This window comes from Aquarana catesbeiana, linkage group LG01, assembly GCF_042186555.1.
Source record: "Aquarana catesbeiana isolate 2022-GZ linkage group LG01, ASM4218655v1, whole genome shotgun sequence".
NCBI classification, from domain to species: domain Eukaryota; kingdom Metazoa; phylum Chordata; class Amphibia; order Anura; family Ranidae; genus Aquarana; species Aquarana catesbeiana.
In genome coordinates, this window is record NC_133324.1 from 197,041,248 (window position 1) to 197,068,039 (window position 26,792).

Here is a 26,792-nt window from a genome sequence, read left to right on the forward strand (position 1 = left end):
GCTCCTTTTTGCTCCCTCCATGGAGCAGCTGGTCCAGGATTTGCAGGTAGCAAAGGGTATACTGGAACATCTGGGATGGCTCCTAAACTTGGAGAAGTCCAGCCTGGTTCCATCCCAGAGGATTACATTCCTAGGTTACATCCTGGACTCAACCCAACGGAGTGTTTTCCTTCCCAAAGAGAAAATTGCTAAAATAGACAGAGCCTTGGCAGTTCTGCAGGGCAATCACCAAATCACCATAAGAAGGGCCATGTCAGCCTTGGGATTGCTGACAGCTGCCCTCCCAGCAGTAAGGTGGGCAGGATTGCACTTCCGCCCTTTACAGTGGTTCATTCTGAAAGTTTGGGACCGCACTCAGAAGTCCTTGGACTCGGTCTTGGACCGGTCTTCATTCCTGTACGGGTGAAGAGATCCCTGTGGTGGTGGAGAAGGGTAGAAAACCTATCGCAGGGTCTGGAGTGGGTTCTGCCTGTGTCCAAAATTGTGACAACAGGCGCAAGCGGTACAGGTTGGGGCGCACACCTGGGGGCGAGTCTGGCGCAAGGTTCCTGGGGAGTTGAGGATGCAGTGCAGTCCTTGAACTGGAGAGAACTGAGGGACATTTTTCTGGCTCTCAGAGCTTTCCAACAGGAACTCCGGGGACATCATGTATAGATCTGCTCAGACAATTCCTCAGCAGTTGCTTATGTACACTGACAGGGGGGCACCAGGAGCGGTTCCCTTTGGGGTCTGACGGAGACAATTTTCAGTTGGGCCGAGGTCACGGTACTCTCACTATCAGCTGTTCAACTAAAGGGGGAATTAAACCAGAGAGCAGACTTCCTCAGCCGGAGGAAGTTGAGGGAAAGCGATTGGGTCCTCAGTCAAGTCATCTACAAGATGATTATCGAGAAATAGGGGTCCCATGTGTGGACCTTTTCGCTTCAGGGGAAAACACGAAGGCCCCCCTCTTTTTCTCCCTGAACCGCTGGGATGGGGCGATAGGGGTGGACGCTCTGTCTCAGAGCTGGCATTTTTCCAAATGCTATGCCTTCCCCCCTCCGGTTCTGTTGCCTGCGGTCTTGAGAAAATTCCAGTTAGAGGACACAACCCTGATCTTGATAGCGCCACACTGGCCCAGGAGGCCATGGTTCTTGGTCCTAAAGAAACTGGCGGTGGAACCACCCTGGATTCTAGCGGTCAGGGAAGATTTACTCTATCAAGGCCCAATCCGCTGCCCTCAGGTGGAGAGGTGGAATCTGGCTGCCTGGCTACTGAAGAGGACTTGCTGAGAAGTAAGGGGTTTTCCGAAGGATTGGTAACAACTCTTCTAAATTCTAGGAAAGAAGAGATGCGCAAAATCTATTTGAAGGTCTGGAAGAAATTCAATTCTTGGTGCGAAGAGAGCTCCTTTAGCAGTGCTAGAGTTCCTACAGAGTGGGGCAGATAAGGGGTTGGCACTTAGTACCCTTAAAAGTCAGTTGTCGGCTTTAAGTGTATTCCTTGAACAACAGCTAGCAGTAAATCCCTGGATATCCAGGTTTTTTAGAGCTTTAAGAAGGCAGAGACCAGTCAGCTCTCGCCCCTTTCCGGTATGGGATCTATCCTTAATATTGCAGGCCCTTACAGAGGGTCCTTTTGAACCTATTGAGTGAAGTTTTTAACCCTCAAGACCATTTTCTTAGTGGCCATCACTACTGCAAGGAGGGTTAGTGAGCTACCTTCCCTCTCTAGGAGGGCACTTTTCTTTCAAGTTTTTCTGGATAGAATTATTTTTAAAACCGATCCGGCCTTTTTTCCCCAAAGGTGGTTTCAGAATTTCATAGAAGCCAGGAAATTTGTTTACCCACTTTTTGCTCAAATCCTGTGAAGCAACAGGAGCAGGTCTTCCACAAGTTAGATGTCAGAAGATGTGCATTAAAGTACCTGGAGGTTACGGAGCAGTTTAAGAAATACGACTCCTTTTTTGTTTCTTTTTCAGGGGCAAGGATGGGTTCAAAAGCCTCTAGACACACTATAGCCAGATGGCTAAGATTGGCTATCAGTCAGGCCTATATAGCAAAAGGGGTGGAAGTTCTGGAAGGTATTAGGGCTCATTCCACCATGGCTATGGCAACGACACAAGCAGAGTGGGCTGGTGCTACACCCAATCAAATCTGCAATGCAGCAACGTGGTCAAGTTTTAAGACTTTCTTTAAGCACTACAGACTGGACTTATTGTCTGCCCAGGACCAGGCTTTTGGGCGTAAAGTTCTGCAGGCAGTAGTCCCACCCTAGGGTAAGTGCTCGCTTATCCTCTCAAGTGTGCTGTCCTGAAAGACGAAATAGGGAAAATCAAAGTTACTTAGCGGTAATGTTTTTTCCAACAGTCTTTCAGGACAGCACCGGTACCCAACCAAATATTGTCTTGCCACTAGGACATGAGAGCATCAGGAATATGAAAGTTGTTATGATGTGTTTATATGTCTGCCTAGACTGGCCGGAGGTTCTCATGCAAAAACTGACAGGCTGAAGGGAAGGGGCGACTTAAAGGTCTGGTGGAGGCAGTGTTTCCTAAGAGGGGAGGAGCCGAGGTCTCTCAAGTGTGCTCTCCTGAAAGACTCTTGGAAAAAACGTTACCGGTAAGTAACTTCGATTTTTACTGGCTATTATTTCTCATTTACATAACACAAAAATCTGGGAGTGCAATGTGACTTTTTATTTCATTCTCATTTTATTCCTTTGTATACTAAAATATTCAAAGGAGGTATGGTGTAAGAACGGAATGTAACCAAGGTGACAGACATGATTATGTTAATGAATATCAAGGAGTGTAAATTGATTAATGAAGGTTATTGTTGGTTTTGAGGCAAAACTGTTTGGGTTTCACTTTAAATAATCAATTATTTTTATTATTTTTTTGTTTTGGATTCAGTAGCCAATGGTTAAATCCTCTGTCATGTATTTCTGTGTAGGTTTCTCATCTCAGTTTGTCTTGGTGACCATTACCATAACAGAGAATCAAATATTTTAGAGTTGTCACTGGACCAGGAGGTGAGAGGAAATATTCCAATGAGGACACCTGTTTAATAGTTGATCTTTACTTACTTGAGAGATTTCCTGTCACTTCCTGTTATGTCTGCAGGACTTAATGAGAGAGGACATCTCTCCAACTTAGCAGGGGTTTTAATCATTCTCTACTCTTTTCAAACTAAGAATAAAAGTTTTAATTTTAGATCATTTTTGACTAACATTGAAAACTGGAAGCAGCACTGACCATGGTTGTAATGCCAATTGAGGGATTGTATTCATGCACTTTTTCATAACCATTGTAAAATAAATAAAAAATAGAATCAAGCAAGCCTAAGATAGAATCATATGGTACCAGCACTGTAAAAAGCTCTTGTAAGAGTGATTTTACATTCTACATCACTCCTAACCACCTCCTTTTCAGTCCACCTTTATCTTAATCCCTATCCCCTGTTCCATATTGCTCACTTCACCCTTCATTTTCCTATCCAACCCCTTAAATTAATATCGGTTTCTAGTTTAGACATTGTAATGCCTCTCTTGCTAAATCCAATTTCCCGTTGGTGATCGTTGGCATTATGTGTATTGAGTTATGTGCCTTATATTGTACTTTGTAAAAAAAAAAAACTCTTCAATACAGAATAGTTAAAAAAAAAAATAACAATAAAAACACACCTGTATGCCCATGTCCATTTGCTCTATGGTCAATCTAAGCCCTTTGGGTTCTGCAAGTTACAGCAAAAGACAGCCTTTATCTTTTAATAGCTTACCTTATCATACATTTGTGGAAAGGGACCTGTCAATGCTAGTTTTCTATCTTAATATCATATTAAATGATGATTAAAAATAAAATAAAAAAACAAAACACTTTGCAGATCTATGCAACGTGTGAAATAAATGGCCCAAAGTAACATGTTGTAACTTGTTTAATGGCATTTATGTGGTGCAATTGTCTCATACCATTAAGCAGCAACTGACTGTGGGTATATATTTTTATTCCGCAAAGTACAGTATAAATCAAGTGTGAAAAACAATTTAGATAACTATCTACAATGTGGAGTGCTAACATCTATAAATATAGGTTTAGAAAAGCAGAACATTTTACCTAAAACAAAGAACATAAAACAAAGCAAAATACATGTAAATAGTTCAACAAAACTCAAAAAGGATGACCTTTAATTTACTAATGCTAATGTTTACTAAGGAAAAAAACGAATTACATTGTGAACAATTGTAATACGGTATTTCATTTTAAATTACACGGATAAAAAGTAAAGTGTCTGTTTTTTTCTACAACTGTGCCTCTTTGTGGCAAGATACTGATACATCTGCCCTCTCTGGTCCTTATACTGACAAAATACTAATTTGACATTTTAATAAGAAAACATCACTGTGCAGGTATACAAAAAGTTTTACAAACATTATTTTCGAACAAGACAGCATTTCATAGATATAAAATGTAGAATAAATGTGACATATAAAAAGCACAGATTTGACCTTCATTAACTGATTATCATGGAATGTATAGGTACCCTGCAGACAGCAGAATGCTTTTTCCCCGTTATTCTAACATTGGGAAGTTGGTGTTGTTCAATTAGGAAAACAGAGAGGCCTTAGTGATAGTTCATAGAAAGATGTGCTGTTTCCGAATCTGTCATTAACGTGGTTCCCATAAAGGCTTAAAGGTTACTGCTCTAAATGACGTATGGTTCCAGTAGGCAAGCAAGCCAGGCAATAAACACTTAATACAATCAGAAAGAGTACAACAGTGTGAAAATGCTTTGTATATTCACCAAAACCTCAAAGTAGAGACAACCAGAAACAAATTTTTGTTAATAGACATATCCAAAACAATGTTTTATTGTTGGCTCCAAATTACTCTGTGTGGACAGAATGTTATCCCTATTATTATTTGAGTACCTTACTTAATAAACTGAGCATTCTCCAGGGCTACTGAGATAGATAGAAATAGTTTCATTATTTCCTCATCCTGCTACTCCCCACAGAAAAATGCAACAGTCAGCATGTGGGTAAAAGTACAGACTCTTTACTCTAATAATATATATATGTATACACAGACAGCATTACATGTATGTACTGTGTAAGTTCACCAACTCATACTAGGTGAATTATAAAAACATTACTAAATAAAGTACCATGCAAGCCCAAGGGCAGAATGTTTGCAGAGTCTGCTTTTGAAATTAATCGTTCTAGCCATATTACAGACTACTTCTGTAGATGGAGGGGCTTCTTGTATTTTTCATTGTGCAGCAAACATCTTGGAGCAGTTGGGTGAAGGGGTAACTGAAGCCTCTCCAGCTACAGTAATACTTTGTAGAAGTTTCCATACTTTCTGAGTGGCAGTAAAGTAGTGGATTTAGGTTAGTCCATAGGGTCTTATGCAAGTGCAGTGATCTCCAAACATCTCACCCCTAACAACAAGTGGAGGTCCAATAAGTTCACCCCTAAAAAAGAAGCCATTTAAGTGGTATATTCTTGGACTTTTAAAGGAAAACAGCTTACAGATTATACCCAATACTGCTAGACATTTTTATTTAATACATAGTAGAAAAATATACCTTTTTAATATCTAAAACACTTTTAATACATATGCATAGCGATTCAAAAAGTTCCTGTGAAAAAAATTATTGAAAAAACAAGACATAGAAAATAGACATAGAACAAGAAATCAGCCAAAACCCTTCAAATTTTTTTTCTAGGTAAAGACAGTTGTGCAAACTAAAAGTAACTTAAGTAGAAAAGTGTTCATAGGAATAATACTATCATGAGTTTTATGGAGTATGACAAGTTGTTGTCATAGTTTATCCCAGTTGACAAATAAATGTGTATAACTAGTTACTACCGTTTTCCATGCCCAAGAATGACAGATGGCTCTAGAGGGTTAAGAGACCGGCTGGGCCTGCTTGCTCTACCACCATGAATGCGAGCAAATGCCTTGGGTGGACTAGGACCTGCGGTCACATGTTCATTTCTCAGAGGAGCGGATGCCTCACCCCCACAAGTTCTGCTAGAGAAGGTTGCATCTTTAGAGGCACTAAATAGTTGAAGGCCTTGCTGTATGACACTTACGAACCTCTGTGCAGACTGCTGATGGTGCTGGGACATTAACAGCAGGTTAGAGGCAATTTTTTCTAAAATTGCATTCTGCTGCATAAGAAGTTCAGTGCTTGACTTCTCCGAAGCTATAATCTGTTTCAAAGATTTATTCATATCTTTCACATGGCCATTAAGGACATTTAACTTCCTGGACATTGTTTTCCGCAATTGACTCTGTTCCGCATAAATGAGAGCTGTGTGTTCGCTGATGTCATTCCGCATAGAGGGAGGAACTTGATCACTGCTGAATGGAGGCATCATAGGCAGTTCATTGAACGTTTCATCGGATGCTGTTTTCTGTATGCTGGCAATGTGCTGTTCATCTTTTTCAGGTTGTATATCCTGAAGCATAAAGTCATCTTTCTCTTTGATGGAGTCAAGGTGACTTGAAAGAGGAGCCATGTATATTGCTGCTTTTTCTTCCTCCATCTCAGTGAAGTCTGCCTTGTCCTGAAGTACATCAGTCATGATACTACTGGTTGGTATTTCTAAATAAAAGGAAGTGAATGTTGTTAGATCACAATATCATAGATTATACAAACATGTGCATCCAGTTTTAAGCTCAGGAGTACAGAATGCAGTGTTGTGTAAGCAATATATAGGCAATATTGTATGTGACAATAAGGACATGTAATAGTGTCTTCTGAAAACCCACCCCAGCAAGGTTTATTCATCAATGTATGTTGCTTCCTTGCTGCAAGTTTCTCTCCCCCTCCCATCAACTGCGTTATAGCTTACTCAGGTAGATGACACAGGCCACACATGCCTGAGCACTGTCACATGGAAAAGGTCACATGCACCCTCATTTCCAGAAACCCTGCGCCATTAAAAGCAGTTTGGTGAGTATGCCATGCTTGAGGGGATGACTATTAGAAGACACTATTCACTGTGCCTTGAATGGGTAAAGAGATGGTGTCCCTTTAAACATGTAAATAGACCTCACAAATATGTGTTTGATGGAATGGACACAAATTGTCAGAGAAACACGCCAACATCTTGTGAAAAGCTACCTATAAGAGAGGCTGATATAGACAAAGGTGGGGGCATCTCCATATTAATGTCCATGGTTTTATATAGAATGTCCAACAAGCTCATACAGATGTCATTGCCACCTACTATACATGAAACCAACATTACCATACCTGACCCAATGAATATCATTTTTTGGTTAATAAATTGACTAATTTTAGTCAATTTGCATGATCTAATTAATATAAGCAAGACAAAAGAATGTTTACCAGCCTTAATGATGGTACTGTGAAATCCCACGCTAGATGGGTTATTCCATATGTAAACCAATTAAATAATTCTAAATTGTCCTTTTGCATATAATTTATATGTATGGTCACCTTTACATTGGCAAAAGGCTTATCATAATAAAATTCCTAGAACATACATACAACTCTCAGTTTATCTGTTATTCATGGGGTTTTGAAATGTCTTCTCCCAGTCGATATTACCACAATAGTCAAGTATTACTACTTTGTGATACAAAATAAACTTCAATAAGTTATAAAAAGACATAGCAAGTAAACACAGAGTGGGCCACCCCAAGTATCATACAGCTATATTTTATAATCCCTAACTTAAATCTGAAAAAATGTTTTGTCTAGGTGGGTTATCTGCAGAGACAAATCTAATATTGATTTTTGAAAACCCATACAGAAAACAATTACATTTCTATTATGATGGTGGAAAGGGATATTCTTTTTCTTAAGCAAAACATAATCTAAGTTACATCTCAACATTATTTTCTTATCATGTCCTTCAAAGTCTTGATGAAAAAAAGTCAAGGTTTGATGTGTTACAAGAACCAATCAGCTCTTCTGTGATCTAAAGTGAATGCATCAAGCTGTGTGCGATATTAAGGTTACAAGAGTTATCTGTTCGCTATTATCTGCTTATTCTTGTTGCTCTGTATTTCTCCATTGGATGTTTTGGAAAAACTGAAACTCAAAACAAAAAAATAAAACTAAGCACATACTTTAATCAATTGCAAAGTACAATCTAACAAGCAGGACCAGACTGATAATAGAAACTTGGCCAAAATCCAATACCCTTTGGCTATTCTGAGATGGGAAAATCAAGATATATTCTTGGCAGTGACAGAAATTTTTGAGAGAGGACGATAACTGCTTAAGCTTAACCAAGTGATAAAAAATGTAACTACTAATGTTTATCTGCTTAGCAGAACCTTTTTTTTTCTCTCATAATAATTACTGTAGGCATGGATATTTTATAGCAAAAATATTGGCCACTATCTTTGGTTGCATTTGCTATTGTGCTCAAGGGCAATGCCACTAGATGCAGCTGGTAAAAGGCATTTAAGTTGTAATTGTTTTATTAGATGATCTAACATGCCAAACAAACTTTTTTTTCACAGCTGTTGAAATTCTAACTGCAACATGAATGGGGAATCAAAACTCCCGGCTAATTAAATTAACCATTCTGTTAAATAAAGCAAAACTTTGTCATGAAATACTAAACAGATGGGTTGCTGATTTGTTTTAAACCCCAGAGCTTGTCTAGGCTGTTCTCGGCCCATAGTGTTAATGTGGATGATTTGACTTTACATTGATTTTTATATTTTCCCATTTTACTTCTATTACCCTTCTGGATCTGCTGATAATTCATTAATTGTGTATATAGACAAGAGACTTATGAACAATGTTAAAGTAGATCTAAACCCAATGACTAAAATCTCATTCAAGCTCACGGTGATAATGCAGCTTCAAAAGTTGTTTTCCGTCCTTTGAAATATCCAGTTTTTAATAAAATTACCCCTAATGATAATGCCACGAAGGTCCCTTTTCAGGCATTTTCGGTTGTGGGGTGACAACTGTCTCCCATCCTGTTACTGAGACTACATGAAGCCATGCCAACACACATTGCATTGGCACAGTCCAGTGTTATCACTGCCATGAAGCTTGTCCAGAGATGTTATGTGAAGACGCCATTAGACCAACAACATGTAAACAGGAAGAGGCGGATAGAAGCTATAGGATGTTATGAGCACGGAGATGAAAAAAGGTGAAAATTACATTTTATGAAGAATTGGCAATTGTGTAGGTTACACAGTGCTTTAGCTAATTAAATGTCATCCAGTTAAGATTTAGATCTATTTTAGATGAAATTTCCAATGTTTAATGGGACATGAACCCAATGTTCATTATAACTACTTTGGGAAAAACTGTATGCCATTAAGTAAAAAATCTAGCTAGATTGGAATAATGAGGTCTATGGCTTTCTCGTTAAATAGTAACTCCACTTTTGTTGAGAAAACCTGAGGAAATTGGCAGGGTCTGCATCCCTTTAGACATGATTTCCCTTTGGGAGCATCTCACCAAAAATGACATTTTTGTTGCAGATGATGCCAAAAATCTGACTTGTATCTTAGTGCAGACATCTGCGAAAACCAGTAAGCCAATCACACAAGCAGATGAAATAAATTTCTGGGGGGATTTCTGTATACCATCTATGTACAGAATGCCTCTGGGTAGCCATACTGCATTGCATTTTACAGACAATTACAGAGCTGCAGGTTGAAAAGGAAAGGTAATTTTAATAACATTCAATTACAATATACCTTGAGTCACAATTGTATACACTATATTATTTTTTTTTCATTTGCAATTTTTTTTTCCCACAAAAGTGGAGTTACCCTTTAAGTCTGATAATGAGCTAGGGGACCTCAGAGCCATTAAGTGTTTACTGCTGAACTGTTGGAGAAAAACAGAAAGAGGAAAGGGACACAATTACAAAATGAATGGACATGCCTCCACTGAACTCTGGTTAGTGAAGCCAAGGTACCATCGAAAAATAAATTCTAATAAGAGAAATACAAAATCACTATAACATTCACTTTAGACACCCCATCTCATCTAATGTATAGATAAGACAATGGGGGTGTTATTGTTATATAATATTAGTCATGTACTACTTGCCTAATATATGAAGTGACATTGATTAACTAAAGGAAGTACATTTTCACTATACAAGGGAATGTTCAATCAGCTTAGTAAATGAGGGGTAGCTGTACTGACTTCAGTCATCCAATCATGTGCAAGCAAAATTCCTATTTTTAAATTTTTCCTTGCATGTGATTTTGATATTTTTTGCAAAGTGAATTTTCACTGCATTTATTTAGCGAAGTGGAAATTGCCTTAAAAAGTGCTCAATTCATTTAGTAAATCAGGTCAGTGTGTTCTCATTATTCTTTATATGTTCCTGCCTCTCATCCAAAGTTATACTTTGACATGGCTGTTCTAAAACCACGAAGCAGGGGTAATGCAAAACATTTACAATATCATCTGGGGTGCTTTCAAAGGCACAATAGAATATAAAACAGGTTGTTGTGTTTCTCTAGGAATGACTTGCCATCCATGGAACATGCAGCATTTACAGAAACTGATTTTATTCTAGCTGTGACACAATCTTCAATCTGAGATTTATATTGTACCTGTTTTTAGACGTGCTTCCATCATGAGTGTAATAACAGCCTGATAACTTGCAATACACGTAGCTAGGCGTCATGTGACAGTGCCTGTCTTCACGACACATTTACTCAACTTGCCAGGTATTTATTTTTGTAATATAGCTAGAAAATGATATAATGTCTGCCCTACTTTGATTCACTAGTGTAACAATGACATTAGCTGTGGAATAAGTTTCTGCAGCCAGCCATTTATTTAGCACCGTGATTTTTCCATCTGTCTGATGGTTACATTTATAAAGTATACATGAGCTTATTTCCGTGAAGTTGGGGATTTTGTGAAGATTTTAAGTAGCACCTCTGGCTATTCTGAGGATTGCCAAAGTAGATTACATTTGCACTCATTCGAAGTGATGCAAGTTCATGATAATCTTAGACTGTGTTCATGGAAACTTGTCCTCTTAAGGGGTCCCAATTATGTTAAAGTAGATGTAAACCCAAATACTAAACCACATATAAGCTTTAACATTTGAAAGTAATTAGGTAATGTTAATATCTTCATATTGATGCGTTCATTGAAAGAATAACAGGTGAACCTACTATAAAGGTCATTGCTCAGGCATTTCCTGTTGATCCCTGTCTCCCACTTGTACTCCTTCATTGTCACCCTGTCACAGACTTTCAGTGGAGACTACAGGTGACCAATTCAGCACACATTACATTAACATGGTCCACTGTTGTCACCATCGGGAATCTTGTCCTGAGAAATGCCCTGTAGCCACAGCTGGAGAGGATGCACACAGGAGGTGAATGCAATGAGGCTTCAGGAGATCAGCGGCACTGACATGCAACAAATGATGAAAAGTGATAAACCAAATATTTTATTTAAAATGTTCTCTTTATTCTTCTTAGTTTTGGATGGAACAGTGGATGATTCAGTTGTTTCTGTCTGTATACCATCAGGCAAATTTGCCTTCATTTCGTGTTTATTTTTGTCGTGGCACAACAAAAATAATAGATCACTTTGAAGCAAACGTTTTAGGGAGATACCACCAGAATAGGTTTACCCATCGAAAAGTTTATGCCTAAACTCCTGTTCTTGTAACAACTCCAAAATGTTGGATTCTATATCACTTGTACTGTAGACAATGGTCAACAGGATCAATAGTAGGGGTAAATCTCTCGAGCAATGACGCAGACAACAATGAAAAGCTGAAAGAGGTCTAACTCTTTAACACTTTATCAAGAATAGAAAAAAATATTTTGGTTTTACATAAGCGTAAATAAAATGGCAATTGGTTATGGTACACAGTTCTTGAGCAAACTAAATCGTACATGTGTATATCTCCTTTAGTCAGGCAAGTCACACAAGAGACAGCAATGGGTATCTGGACTATAGTCAACAGGCAGTTTCCCTAGCACTACACATCTGTTCATTTATGGCTAGCCTAATGTATAGATAGACATGAAACAGGACACAGGTAGAAAGCATTAAAGTCACTTAAATAATGTATTCTCTTCAACGTAACCTCTCAGAATTGTCATCATTGTTAAAGTTAAAAAAATTGAACCCCTCAGCAAGTGATTCACATATAGAATAAATAGAATCAAGATCTTTACTCGTACATAAAGGTTAAAATTATCACTTAAAAAACATCATACTTGACTGCAATAGTAGCATTCATAATACCCTATAGAGCAGGGTTCCATAGAACACAAGGGTTCCTTCAGGAGTTGCTATGGGGTCTTTGAGGAATGAGCAATTTTTGTCTCTCAGATAAGTTCTCACTGACACCATTGATGTTTTTTGTGAACTGTAAGGGGGTAATTCTTCCCAATGTTCCCAGTGTAAGGAGCATTCTTTTCACTGACCATCTCACATAAATGTATCACAAGTTGGAGATATAGTTATTTTTAGCAGAGGCCGGAAAGTTATTTCAAGGGTTCCTCTGTATTGACAAGGTTGATAAAGACTGCATCAAGGACCAGTAAATGCACATACAGTAAATAATGACTATAGTGATGGTACCTAGAACCCAATGACAATAAAAGTAAACTGGTAGCTTGATGAAGAAATGCCTCATACTTGACATGTTTCACATCAAAGCAGGATGCTGTAACAAAAAAAAGACATAGTGGAGTTAATTTACTAAACTGGAGTGCAAAATCTGGTGCAGCTGTGCTGTGCATGGTAGCCAATCAGCTTCTAACTAGCTTGTTGAATTAAGCTTTAACAAAAAAATCTGGAAACTGACTGGTTTCTATGCAGAGCTGTACCAGCTTTTACACTCTCCAGTTTTAGAACATCAACCCCAGTGTAACAAATTCAAATATCAGTGCAGCATTGAAGAGCAGGGAGTGGGTAGGGAGGGCAAGACTAAAGTATGAATGCTGTTATTAAAACCAAGTATGATTTTTTTTAATTGATAATTTTAACTCCTATGTGCTAAAAAAGAATGTGATTGTATGTATTCTATATGTGTGAATCACTTGCTGAAGGGTCATACCATTAAAATAATTTTTATTTTTTTATAATTTTTTTTTTACTTAAAAAGGAGAAGCTCTTTTTGGCCCTACTTCTCTTGTGGGTCACAGGCATGCACTTCGTTCTGCACTCCTGGGACCGGTAATTCAGCGGACAGCAGGCTGAAGCCCGCTGTTGGCTGACATCACTCAGCTGGTCCAGGCTCTGCAGAGATCCTGACTTTAAAGCGGAGTTCCACCCTTTTTTTTTTTTTTTTTTTTTTTTTACAAATTCTCTTCTTTGCAATGCCCCCTGGGAGTACAGTGCTAAATGACAATTTATTTCTTTCCGGTATGTAGATACCTTTTTTTGTTGTCTTTGGGCGGCACTTCTGGTCTTCCTGATTACGTCATTAGGCGACTCCCGTTGACTCCTGGAATATCGGCGTCATCTCGCCCAGGAGTCTTTGGGAAGCCCAATAATCAAATCTTGTGGTATTTGCAGCTTTCCCCGACTGCACTTGCCTATCCGGGTTCTTGTTTGATTGACAGGTTGCCATAACAATGGGACGGGAACTTCCACTTCCGCCACTGCTATGACAACCTGCAAACAACAACCTGCGCCGTGCAGTGTCATTACTGCGCAGGCACGAAGTCAGGAGGTGTATGCTGGGTAGCAAGCTGCACCTAATCCCAGAAATTAACAGGAGCGGGCTTCAGGTGCCCATATCCGAGATGGACCTGCCTGCTTCCGAGGTCATGTGGGAGATTAATCATATAAAATGTACTAGCATGAAGACAGATTAGGAACACCATGCAAATATTATTATGCAAAACTGACAATCATGGGGGAGCTTTTAAAAAAAAAATTGATTGGGGGACTGGAGCTCCGCTTTAATGTTGTAATTTGCCCAGATGCTTGACTGACAGCTGGCTCAACCTTTCAAAACACATCTGAGAGCCTGATCCAGCAGCTCCTGCCCCCTCCACAGTCTGGCACTGCAATGAGCACTGGAGGGGCAGAGCACAGATCCAGTGACTGACAGTCTCCAGTTCTCTGCCCACTGAAGACCAAAGTGATCGAAACTGAAGTGAACAGCAGTGTTTGACTGCTCAGTTCCCAGTGTAGAGGTAGCAGGGGACAGATGCAGCATCGGATCGGCTACTTTATCCAAGAAAAAAAGTTTAGCTTTTAGATATACATAAATCTTATTTCACACATAAACACTATTTTTTCTATGCTCTGCCAAGTAATTTTAAGATGTACAGCCACCTTTCTAGCTCCATGCTGCATTGGACCTGTGTCTTTTAAGTGCACAATTTCTGGTGACGCAACTCCACCCCTCCCTCTGCTGTGGCATTACCAAAGCACAGCAGCAACATCATTCCTGTGCAATGCTTTGTGAATGGGACAACAGAATGTGGGGGCAGAGGCACAACACAAACTGGTGTTCCTCATTAACACAGTACTTTAAGTATTGTCAGGTGAGTAAAACAAGAAGTCCCTCCGTCTGCACATTTTTGGGGATGGGTAGATGATTCCCCATCTGGATGTCTGTTTTAGACATCCACTGTCAACTGGTTGCTTAACTGCAGCGAACGATCAAAATTCATTATTCATCGCTCTGACCAGTAAGGAGCAATACTGATGGCTGTTCTAATTTATTCCTCATTGCAGATCATCATTTATATTTGCACAGAGGCTTCCCTCATTACACACATTTCAGTCAGCTGAGCCTCATGGTACAACTATCATCTAATATATTCCCAAACTGCAACTACTGCTTGGGGGATTAATATCTATGGGAACTTTTACTTACACTTTTACTTACATTTCATTGAACAGACAAAATAAGAGTAACAAACTGCAAGATGTCTGTTGTCAACATCTATAGGCAACACAAAAAGGGTGTTAAAAGGACTCTTTGTTCTGAGAACACTAAACATGTACCTGCTGCTGCAACACTGAGGTTTGGAAAGCAGAGGTAACTGTTGTTGACTGTTTTATGTTAGAACAAATGAAGTGCTGCCTAAAAACATACTTATTTTTCACTTAGGCTAAACGGTTTACTATTTAGCTGAAGACTTAAACAGTCATCTTGTAAACCTGTGGATAACAAGATGACAAAGAAACCACATCTGGGAGTAATTTCCTTTCAAAATAGATGGGCTGCCATAACATAAAGCACGTCATTGTGTGTGAGTTACTGTGCAAAAATAAACCGGCCTAATTTGCATATTCTGAACAAGGCATAAAATCACTTTAAAACAAGCCCCTTTTTCACCTATGTAGCTTTAGGCATTGTGGAGAAATGAATCTTCAAAATTCACAACAGAGGTATTGAAATGAGAGCTTCGCTCCCTTACTTTCCATGGGGAGAAGAATCCTGGTTTTCTGCCAGCCCTCTAATCTAGACACAAAATAGGTGTTTCTAAACTGTTAGAAACCAATTAAAACTGGACTAGGGTTTATGTGATTTTAGGGCTTAATTACTTCACAGTACATGCAGCTAAATAGGTTAGGATAGCTTGTTTTAGAAATATTTTATTGCTTGTTAAGATTATGTAACACAGGTACACTGTAAGCTTGGCAGTTACACTAAACTAATAATTAGAGAACCAGTTTTCTAAACTGAAACAAAATGGTCTACTTTCCTTATGGGGCCAAAAATGAGAACCCTGTTGAAGGGTTTTGCACAAAATTTCCTGTATGTGCACAGAAGAGTGTGCGTTCTACAAGTGTCTGATAAGTTAGCTACAGAACTTTGAGATGGATTAAAAAATCAGAACTCAAAAGTATGCAACATTTATGGTTTATGATTTCTTTTTTATGTAGACAGTACAACTTATTAAAACAAATTTTGTCAGTGTTTGGAGGTGCATCTTAAATTAAGAACAGAGTGAATTTATAGTGAGAGGAAATGTCACAGTTAATTATCATAGAGCAGAAGAGACAGACCCGAGTACATTAAAATACATATTTAATTCATCCATTATGCTACAAAAAATCCACACAAGAGTGATTGGATCTGATGGCAAGCAGATACTAAGTGCTCTCAGTTTTAGTAAAGCATCAGCTGCTATCTCTCATGGCACCACTCTATGCTGAAATTTGTTAAAAAGTGTAACACCATCTTAGATGTCTGTTCCTATGATCCATCAGACTATGCAGGACAAACAAGTGGAACAGCTCGTTCAGGGGATTTTATGATCATTCTCAACACAAATTCTGTATTTCCCTTCTCCCTTTTTGCAGATTTATTAAAAAAGAAAAACTGAAATATCACATGGTTCTAAGTATTCAGACCCTTTGCTGTGACACTCATATTTAACTCAGGTGCTGTCCATTTTTTCTGATCATCCTTGAGATGGTTCTACATCTCCATTTGAATCCAGCTGTGTTTGATTATACTGATTGGACTTGATTAGGAAAGCCACACACCTGTCTATATAAGACCTTACAGCTCACAGTGCATGTAAGAGCAAATGAGAATCATGAGGTCAAAGGAACTGCCGGAAGAGCTCAGAGACAGAATTGTGGCAAGGCACAGATCTGGCCAAGGTTACAAAAAAAATGTCTGATGCACTTAAGGTTCCTAAGAGCACAATGGCCTCCATAATCCTTAAATGGAAGACGTTTGAGACGACCAGAACCCTTCCTAGAGCTGGCCATCCAGCCAAACTGAGCTATCAGGGGAGAAGAGCCTTGGTGAGAGAGGTAAAGAAGAACCCAAAGATCACTGTGGCTGAGCTCCAGAGATTCAGTCGGGAGATGAGAGAAAGTTGTAGAAAGTCAACCATCACTGCAGCCCTCCACCTGTTGGGGCTTTATGGCAGAGTGGCCCGACAGAAGCCTCTCCTCAGTGCAAGACACATGGAAGCCTGCATGGAGTTTGCTAAAAAAAACACCTGAAGGACTCCAAGAAGGTGAGAAATAAGATTCTCTGGTCTGAGAACAAGATAGAACTTGTTGGCCTTAATTCTAAGCGGTATGTGTGGAGAAAACCAGGCACTGCTCATTACCTATCCAATACAGTCCCAACAGTGAAGCATGGTGGTGGTAGCATCATGCTGTGGGGGTGTTTTTCAGCTGCAGGGACAGGACAACTGGTTGCAATCGATTGAAAAATGAATGTGGCCAAGTACAGGGATATTCTGGACAAAAACCTTCTCCAGAGTGCTCAGGACCTCAGACTGGGCCGAAAGTTTTCCTTCCAACAAGACAATGACCCTAAGCACACAGCTAAAATAACGAAGGAGTTGCTTCACAACTCCGTGACTGTTCTTGAATGGCCCAGCCAGAGCCCTGACTTAAACCCAATTGAGCATCTCTGGAGAGACCGAAAAATGGCTTTCCACCAACGTTTACCATCCAACCTGACAGAACTGGAGAGTAGGGATGAGCCGAACACCCCCCGGTCCTGCGAACGGACCAAAAATTCGCATGAACGTTAGAACCCCATTTACGTCTATGGGACTCGAACGTTCGAAATCAAAAGTGCTCATTTTAAAGGCTAATTTGCATGGTATTGTCCAAAAAAGGGTTTGGGGACCCGGGTCCTGCCCCAGGGGACATGTATCAATGCAAAAAAAACTTTTTAAAAACGGCAGTTTTTTCGGGAGCAGTGATTTTAATGATGCTTAAAGTTAAAAAAAAAAAAAAAATGGGATATATTCCTTTAAATATCATACCCGGGGGGTGTCTATAGTATGCCTGTAAAGTGCCGCGTGTTTCCCGTGCTTAGAACAGTCCCTGCACAAAATGTAATTTTTAAAGGAAAAAAAGTCATTTAAAGCTGCTTGCGGCTTTAATGTAATGTCAGGTCCTGGCAATATGGATGAAAATCAGTGAGACAAACAGCATGGGTACCCCCCCAGTCCATTACCAGGCCATTTGGGTCTTGTATGGATATTAAGGGGAACCCCACACCTAAATTAAAAAAAGGAAAGGCGTGGGGCCACCAGACCCTATATACTCTGAACAGCAGTATACAGGCGGTGCAAACAAGATAGGGACTGTAGGTTTGTTGTTCAGTAGAATCTGTTTGTAATTTCGAACTGGTACATTTTTAACGTGTTTAGCTCCAGCCAAAAAATCTATTTTAAGCTTTTTGGAAAACATAGGGAAGGGTTATCACCCCTGTGACATTTGTTTTGCTGTCTGTGCTCCTCTTCAGAAGATTTCACCTCACTTTTTGTCCCAATGACAAAATTTTTTTTGAAAATTTGGGGTTTTTTTGTGAAACAAGGATTGGTGATAAAGCATCAGTGGAAAGGAGAAATGTTTTTCCCATATTAACTCTTACAGGAGAGAATTTCCCTTCCTAGGGGTAGATTTCATCTCACTTCCTGTTGTCTCCTTCCGTTTGCAAGTAGGAGTCGTTTGTAAGTTGGATGTTTGAAAGTAGGGGCCTGCCCTATATACTCAGCAGAAGTTTGGGCCTTAGGTGTTGTTGTGGCCACAACACTGTAGCCCTTACAGGGCCCTGCTGTGAAATATTAGATCAAGAATTGTAATTACATGCCCCTGTTGAACAGGGGCAGAAAAATTGGGCCTTTGGTGCTGGTGCCACAACACTGTAAGTCCTCACTCGCTCTTGATGGGTGCAGAAATGAGCCCTGCTGTGAAATATTAGATCAAGAATTGTAATTACATGCCCCTCTTGAACAGGGGCTGAAAAATTGGGCCTTAGGCACTGGTGCTGGTGCCACAACACTGCAACCCCTCACAGATACTCTAGTTGGAATGCAGAAACGAACCCTGCTGCAAAGTATTGCATCAAAAATTGTAATTACACGCCCCTGTTAAACAGGGGCTGAAAAATTGGGCCTTAGGCACTGGTGGTGGCGCCCAGAACCAAAAATGTTCTTACAAGCTTGATCATTGAGGAGGAAGAGGATAATTACTCAGGATAGTCACTCAGCATCAGCATAGGCAATCTTTGAAGGGATCTGAGAATTCAAAAAAAATTATTCGGTTACATCAGCATCAGGTGCTTGGTAGCTGGTGGTGATCCAAGACTGATTCATTTTTATGAAGGTCAGTCGATCGACCGAGTCGGCGGACAGATGCACCCTGTGATCGGTTACAAAGCCTCCAGCAGCACTGAATGTGCGTTCCGAAAGAACGCTGGATGCAGGAAAGGCCAGTAGCTCAATTGCATACTGTGCAAGCTCTGGCCAGTGATCCATCCTCAAGACCCAGACCCAGTAGGATTTTCGGTGGGAAAGGTGTCCAAGTCAGATCTTGCCCCTAGGTATTCCTGCACCATGTAAAACAGACGCTGGCGATGGTTGCTGGAACCGATCATACCTTGGGGCTGCGGACCAAAAAATTGTCTAAATGCATCGGTCAGACGGCCACCTTCTCCACCGCTCCTTCTTTGACTGACCGAAGCCTCAGCAACTCTGGAATTTATAACCTCCCAGTCTCGGGGAACGCGTTGCACAGACCTTTCTGCAAGGCCTCCCGAAGATGTTTCATCCTCTGCTCCCTCTGCGATGGCAAGATAAGGTCCGTAACCTTACCCTTGTAACGTGGATCAAGGAGGGTTGCCAGCTAGTATTGGTCCTTCTCCTTGATACCACGAATACGAGGATCCTTACGCAGGCTTTGCAGGATCAGGGAGGCCATGCAGCGTAGGTTTGCTGAGGCATTCGGTCTGGAGTTCTCTGGGTCACTAAGGACGACATGGTCCACAGCCACCTCCTCCCAGCGACGTACAAGTACATGTGTTTCTTGGGACTGATCCCTTAAAGACTGCTGCTGATGCTGAGTGCCAGGCTCCACCTCCATACTGACACAATCCTCCTCCTCCTCTTCCTGTGTGATCGGCGGGCACGCGGGAACACTGTCTGGATAAAGGGGGCCTTGAGAGCTAAGGAAGTCCTCCTCTTCCTGCCTCTGTTCTGCCTCAAGAGCCCTGTCCATTATTCCACGCAGCGTGTGCTCCAACCGGTGGACAGTGTCACTGATGCATGCACTGTCACTGCTCACCATCCTCGTGGCCTCCTCAAATGGTGACAGGACAGTGCATGCATCCCTGATCATGGCCCACTGGCGTGGGGAAAAAACAACAAGCTCCCCTGACCCTGTCCTGGTGCCATAGTTGCACAGGTACTCATTGATGGCCCTCTGCTGCGTGTGCAGCTGCTGCAGCATGGCCAACGTTGAGTTCCACCTGGTGGGCATGTCACAGATTAGGCGGTTCTTGGGCAGGTTAAACTCCTTTTGGAGGTCTGCCAGCCGAGCACTGGCATTATATGACCGGCAGAAATGCACACAGACTTTCCTGGCCTGCCTCAGGACATCCTGTAAGCTTGGGTACCTGCCCAAGAACCGCTGCACCACCAAGTTAAGGACGTGAGCCAAACAGGGCACATGGGTCATTTGTCCCTGTCGGAGGGCAGAGAGGAGGTTGATGCCATTGTCGCAAATCACCATTCCTGCCTTAAGTTGGCATGGCGTCAACCACCTCTGAACCTGCCCCTGCAGAGCTGACAGAACCTCTTCCCCAGTGTGGCTCCTGTCCCCCAAGCACACCAGCTCAAGCACTGCATGGCATCTTTTGGCCTGCATACTTGCATAGCCCCTTGAAAGGCTACGTAGCACCGCTGGTTCCGAGGACAAAGCACAGGAAGAGGCCATGGAGGAAGAAGAAGAGGAGGGGGTGGAGGAGAGGTGTGTCACAATCATTAGTAGTGGCATTTTGGAGGCGTGGTGGCGGAACAACCTCCAATACTACTGCACCTTGTCCTTCCCAGCTGCCAGCAGAGTCACCCAATGCGCGGTGAAACTTAGGTAATGTCCCTGTCCATGCCTGCTGGACCATGAGTCAGCGGTAATATGCACCTTACCGCTGACCGCCCTGTCCAGCGAGGCCAAGACATTGCCTTCCACATGCCGGTAGAGAGCCGGAATCGCCTTCCATGAGAAAAAGTGGCGTTTGGGTACCTGCCACTGAGGAACCACACATTCCACAAACTCACGGAAGGGGGCAGAGTCTACCAACTGAAAAGGCAGCAGTTGAAGTGCTAGCAATTTTGCCAAGCTAGCATTCAACCGCTGGGCATGTGGATGGCTGGGAGCGAACTTCTTTCTGCGGTGCAGCAGCTGGGGCAGGGAAATTTGCCTGGTACAATCTGACGTCGGTGTACCGAAAGCAGATTGCCCACAAGTACTTGGCTGTGACACACCTAATTCTACACCTTCATTCCTCTCAGTGCAGGTCTCAGAGGACTGAAGGTATAGTGGGGTTGGAGATCTCAGCTGATGAGGAGCAAGGAGAGGTCCTCTTTGTTCTTTGGTGTGGGTCTTTTAGATACGCTTGCCAACGAACTGCATGGCAGGTCAACATATGTCTAGTCAAGCATGTGGTGCCCAAGCAGGAGATGTTTTGGCCACGTGAGATACGCTTGAGACATATGTTGCAAATAGCAGCGGTGCGATCTGATGCACTCGTCTCAAAAAAGGCCCACACAAAAGAACTTTTGGAATAAGCCACCCTGGCTTTGGCCAATTACAGCTCTCTCTGACGGCGCTGTGATTGGCCAAGCATGCGGGTCATAGTGCATGCTTGGCCAATCATCAGCCAGTAATGCACTGCGATGCCGCAGTGAATTATGGGCCGTGACGCGCCACACGAATTTGGCGCGAACGGCCCATAACGTTCGTAATTCGGCGAACGATCGAACAGCCGATGTTCGAATCGAACATGGGTTCGACTCAAACGCGAAGCTCATCCCTACTGGAGAGGATCTGCAAGGAGGAATGGCAGAGGATCCCCAAATCCAGGTGTGAAAAACTTGTTGCATCTTTCCTAAAAGACTCATGGCTGTATTAGATCAAAAGGGTGCTTCTACTAAATACTAAGCAAAGGGACTGAATACTTAGGACCATGTGATATTTCAGTTTTTCTTTTTTTAATAAATCTTCAAAAATGTCAAAAATTGTGTTTGTCTGTCAATATGGGGTGCTGTGTGTACATTAATGAGGAAAAAAAAGAACTTAAATGATTTTAGGAAATGACAGAAATATAACAAAGAGTGAAAAATGTAAGGGGGTCTGAATACTTTCCGTCCCCACTGTGTGTGTGTATATTTTATATATATATATATATATATATATATATATATATATATATATATATATATATATATATATATATATATATATATATATATATATATATACACATACATATATATATATACACATACACACACACAAATGTATATACACTATATTGTCAAGAGTATTGGGACGCCTGCCTTTACACGCACTTGAACTTTAATTGAACTTTAATGACATCCCAGTCTTAGTCCGTAGGGGTCAATAGTAAATTGGCCCACCCTTTGGAGCTATAACAGCTTCAACTCTTCTGGGAAGGCTGTCCACAAGGTTTAGAGTCAGCATACCAAGACATTTTGGACAATTTCCTGCTCCCAACTTTGTGGGAACAGTTTGGGGATGGCCCCTTCCTGTTCCAACATGTCTGCGCACCAGTGCGCAAAGCAAGGTCCATAAAGACATGGATGAGTGAGTTTGGGGTGGAGGAACTTGACTGTCCTGAACAGAGTCCTGACCTCAATCCGATAGAACACCTTTGGGATGAATTAGAGCGGAGACTGCCAGCCAGGCCTTCTCGATCAACATCAGTGCCTGACCTCACAAATGAGCTTCTGGAAGAATGGTTAAACAATCAGGGCAACCACTCCTGCAATAATAAATAAATGTGTAACTAAACAACCAAAGTATAATAAATTAAACAAATAAGTGACTAGTCCCAAAAAAACAACCGAAATGCTGCTCACACTTAGGTGTTTTCACGACATACACCCCAATACCTATAAATTATACCATATAACAGTGCAGCGCAATTCATACATATAAACCATATGCATATAAAAATCAAAATAGACATAAAAATAAAAGTCTCTCATTAGTCGCTTGACTATATGTGTTAATAGTGTCCTTAAAACCACAGTGTACTAAACAAATGTGACTGTAAAAATTTTCAAAGGCTGTGTCCGGTGAAGCTCCACCTCTATACGAAATGCCCACTCACCTCCTGCATCAGACCCCACTACAGAGTCTCATCCTCTATATGTTCCTGTATCTCTACTCCTTCTCCTGAATCCAGTTATGTGTGATATAAGTGAACTTTTACTCATTAGCCACAAAGAGTATCATGAAATAAAGAAGGAGGAGAACCATAGTGCTCTCTGTGCGAGTCAGAGAACACATGAATAATATTAAGAAAGGTAAGAAAGAGCACAGTGTATCCAAACATATTGGGGAGGTACATAATGGAGACCATACAGGCCTTAAATTTTGGGGAATAGAAAAGGTGGAAAGACACTGGAAAGATGGGAACTTTATTAGACAACTGAGAAAACGGGAGTCATTTTGGATATACAAAACGTAAGTCTTAGCCCCCCGCTGTATGAATTCTGAATTTGATGTAAATTGCTTTATTATTGACAAATAATAATAATATATTTTATTGGTTCACTATGGTAGAAAAATCAGTTTCACAAGCCTTTGAAGATGTTTGCAGCCACATGTGTTTAGTACACTGTGGTTTTAAGGACACTTATAGCACATATAGTCGAGAGACTTATTTTTATGTTTATTTTGGTTTTTATATTCATATGGTTTATGTATGAATTGCACTGCACTCTTATATGTTTAATTCCCATAGACACACACCTAAACCTTGTGGACAGTCTTCCCAGAAGAGTTGAAGCGGTTATAGCTGCAAAGGGTGGGCCAACTTAATATTGAACCCTATAGACTAAGACGCTATGTGTGTAAAAAGGCAGGTGTCCCAATACTTTAGACAATATAGTGTATTTAATGCATTGAAAACAAAATTTAGGTGGATTTGGTGGATGCAATGGTCTCCTAATAGCTCCTAAGTGTTATGAAAACTTGAACCATCCTGGGCCAGTTCTTAGACCGACCATTAAATGGTCCATCAATAGCCTCTTGATCAAATGCAAAGAAGGAAAATACAGAAATGGAAAGAACACCAAGCTAAATAAAGCCAATTTATCCTCAGCAGTGCCATTATATAATTTTAGAACAAAGCAGTAAAATAATAGTTGTTTTGATATGATATTGCATTATGTTTAAAAAAAAAAAAATAGAGGGATGGTGTACACAAAAATAGTAATTTAGTTATATGAGCCTGGTTGGCTCCATCTGTGCACGGCTTCTAATATTTCTTGTATACCCCAGTGGAAAAATCTTTCTGCCATGTTTTCTCTTCCTATAAGCTGAGAGTTTTGGGTGTTTCTGCATCTCTTTATTCTATTCCCCATAACAGAAATAAATACAGCAGAAAGTGTAAAAATATATCGGCCACAGCAGGTGCGCAGAGCTGGAAACCCTCACAGTTAAAAGAATACCTAAAGCAAAAATGCTTTTTTTTTTCTTATGGATAGAATAGGAAAAGTTTAAAACCCCTGTCATGGATTTTTTGTGTCTCATAATAAAGATTCCCTTTTACTCCCAGTCTCAGAGACACAACAGGACAAGAGTACAAACCCGCTCTGTCATCAGAACAGATCTCCCTGCTGAAAAAAAATCCCCTCACCTGCTATGACAATTGTAAACTTGTAGATATTCCCTCACTTTTTTCCTAGTAGAGACAGCAAATCTACCCCACAGGGTTACAGACATACCTTTTAGGTGCTTTAGGGGCTTTAGGAGGCCCCCCCCCCCCCCCTCTATTTAAAACATTAAAAGTTTGGGCTTTTGGGATCTTTAGGCTCCATGCACACTGGCTTGAAAAACATTGCTTCAGGAGTTTAGTGTTCTGCTTGTAGAAGCTACTCAATGGGGGGGGGGGGGGGCGTGGCTAACCGCAGAGGAAGATGGACGCCTAGTGGGACAGCTCCTCAGTGAGGAAGTATACCGGAACAACTCAGGCCTGCTACACAATGCCATTCGGTACCAAATTCCCTCCTGGAACTCCCAGCACACCAGGAAAATATATGCAAATTAATTCTGCGCTGCCCTGGAAAGAAACAAGCAGCTAACACGACCAACAAGATGTATACCAGAAAGTAAACCACAATAAGTGTAGCGCTATTGAAATATTAAAACGTCCAATGTAAAGAACGTTAAACCGACAGTTCCAAATGTAAATGATGCGAAAAAGTCATCCGTATGTATGTTAATAAGGAGTCTTCAGGAACTAAACACTTCAAGCAGAAATATGAGACATCTGAAGTGAAGACAGACAAACCACCACCAAAAATGAAGAGGCTTACCAGATTGGATGGACCCAAGGGGGCGTACGCCGAGTTGGGTCGGATAAGGCTTAGGTGGTGAGTGGCTGTAGGTGGCCCAGAGGGGTGATGTTTATGGAATGACCCACAAGTTGCTGTGTCCCTCAAAACGATGCCAGAAACCCGGAGGGGCGAAGTATATGGAATGAACCACACGTTGTTGTATCCCTCGGAACAATGTTAAAAACCAAGTGATGGTGGTGACAAGTGGAAAAAAAGAAGGAACGGCCACATAGTGTGAATCCGTATACAAAAGTAGAATTTATTAAAAATGAAGATATACACTCGCATGTAGATCCATTAAAAACAGCGCTGTAGAACAGTGGCGACAGTGGGGTCCTACCCGATGCATTTTGTCTTCTTAGACGTCGTCTGGGGGAACTCCCAGCACACCAGCCGACCATGTCCCGCAAGAGATTGGGAGACCACACGCCGAAAAAGCTTACTAAACTGATGTTCCCGCCGGAGATAGAGGTCAGTGGGGCCCAAGATGGCGGCGGCTCGGCCGGGCCGCGGCAGGCTTACACAGATCTCCCTGACGAGATTCAGGGAGAAATAGACACCGCAGAGGCTCCCCTGTCTCCTGCCCAAGATAATGACACTGACCCCCTCACCAGCAGCCCAGCTAAAGCGAGGATGCAGATGGATGCTCCACGCCAGCAATCACCTCAGCAGCCACCTCAGCAATTAATTGAGGCCCAGGCTTTTCATCCACTGCAATCCAACCAGGCCCTACACAACTCCATGGCATCATTCCCCACTACAGGGCATCCGGTAATGGACACGACACTTAAGGACATGCTAATGTCCCTACAAACTTCTTTAATAACAGATCTCTCTTCCCTGTTCCACAAATTTACTACAGAAATGACAAATATGGATCACAGAGTTACTACCATAGAGAGGGGTATGTCGGATTGTAGATCCACTGTGAATGATCTGATTAACAAATACACAGAAGTTAAAGAGGAGCAGGAATGGGTCAGGGCCAAGTTGGCCGATTTGGAAGACCGCTCTAGATGCAATAATGTCAAGCTAAGGGGGGTCCCTGAAAATATCCCACCTGCAGACCTTTTAAAATACGCCAGAGATCTCATGCATATTATCCTACCTGATGTGTCGCCTAGAGACCTTATTATCGACAGGATCCACAGGATCTCCAAACCTCCTCACCTCGCAGCTTCCATACCACGAGATGTGTTAATGCGGGTCCATTTTTTCCACATAAAGGAAAAATTGATGTCAGAAGCCCGGTCCAAAATGCCACTGCCACGTCCATATGAGATTACAGCTGTTTCCTGATTTATCCAAATATACACTCCAACTTAGGAGGAACCTAAACCCAATCTCGAAAGGTCTCCATAATCACAAAATTGTGTACAAGTGGCGTTATCCAGCGACTCTGATCATTTCCAAAAATGGCGCCACTCACACTGTTACAGATCTGAAGAAGGGTATGCGACTCCTACATGAATGGGGCATCATCCTAGAACCC

General features: G+C 41.3%; 1 protein-coding gene across 3 annotated transcripts in view; it reads right to left on the reverse strand.

Annotated features, from left to right (window-relative positions):
- Positions 1 to 4,162: 4,162 nt before the first annotated feature.
- Positions 4,163 to 26,792, reverse strand: part of SEMA6A (semaphorin 6A) — a 288,045-nt gene continuing 265,415 nt past the window's right edge. For all 3 annotated transcript variants that reach the window (XM_073624659.1, XM_073624661.1, XM_073624660.1), the window contains one exon: positions 4,163 to 6,593. In XM_073624659.1, coding sequence (XP_073480760.1) covers positions 5,848 to 6,593 — 746 coding nt within the window. In that variant the 3' untranslated portion in view covers positions 4,163 to 5,847. The remainder of the gene's footprint in view (positions 6,594 to 26,792) is intronic.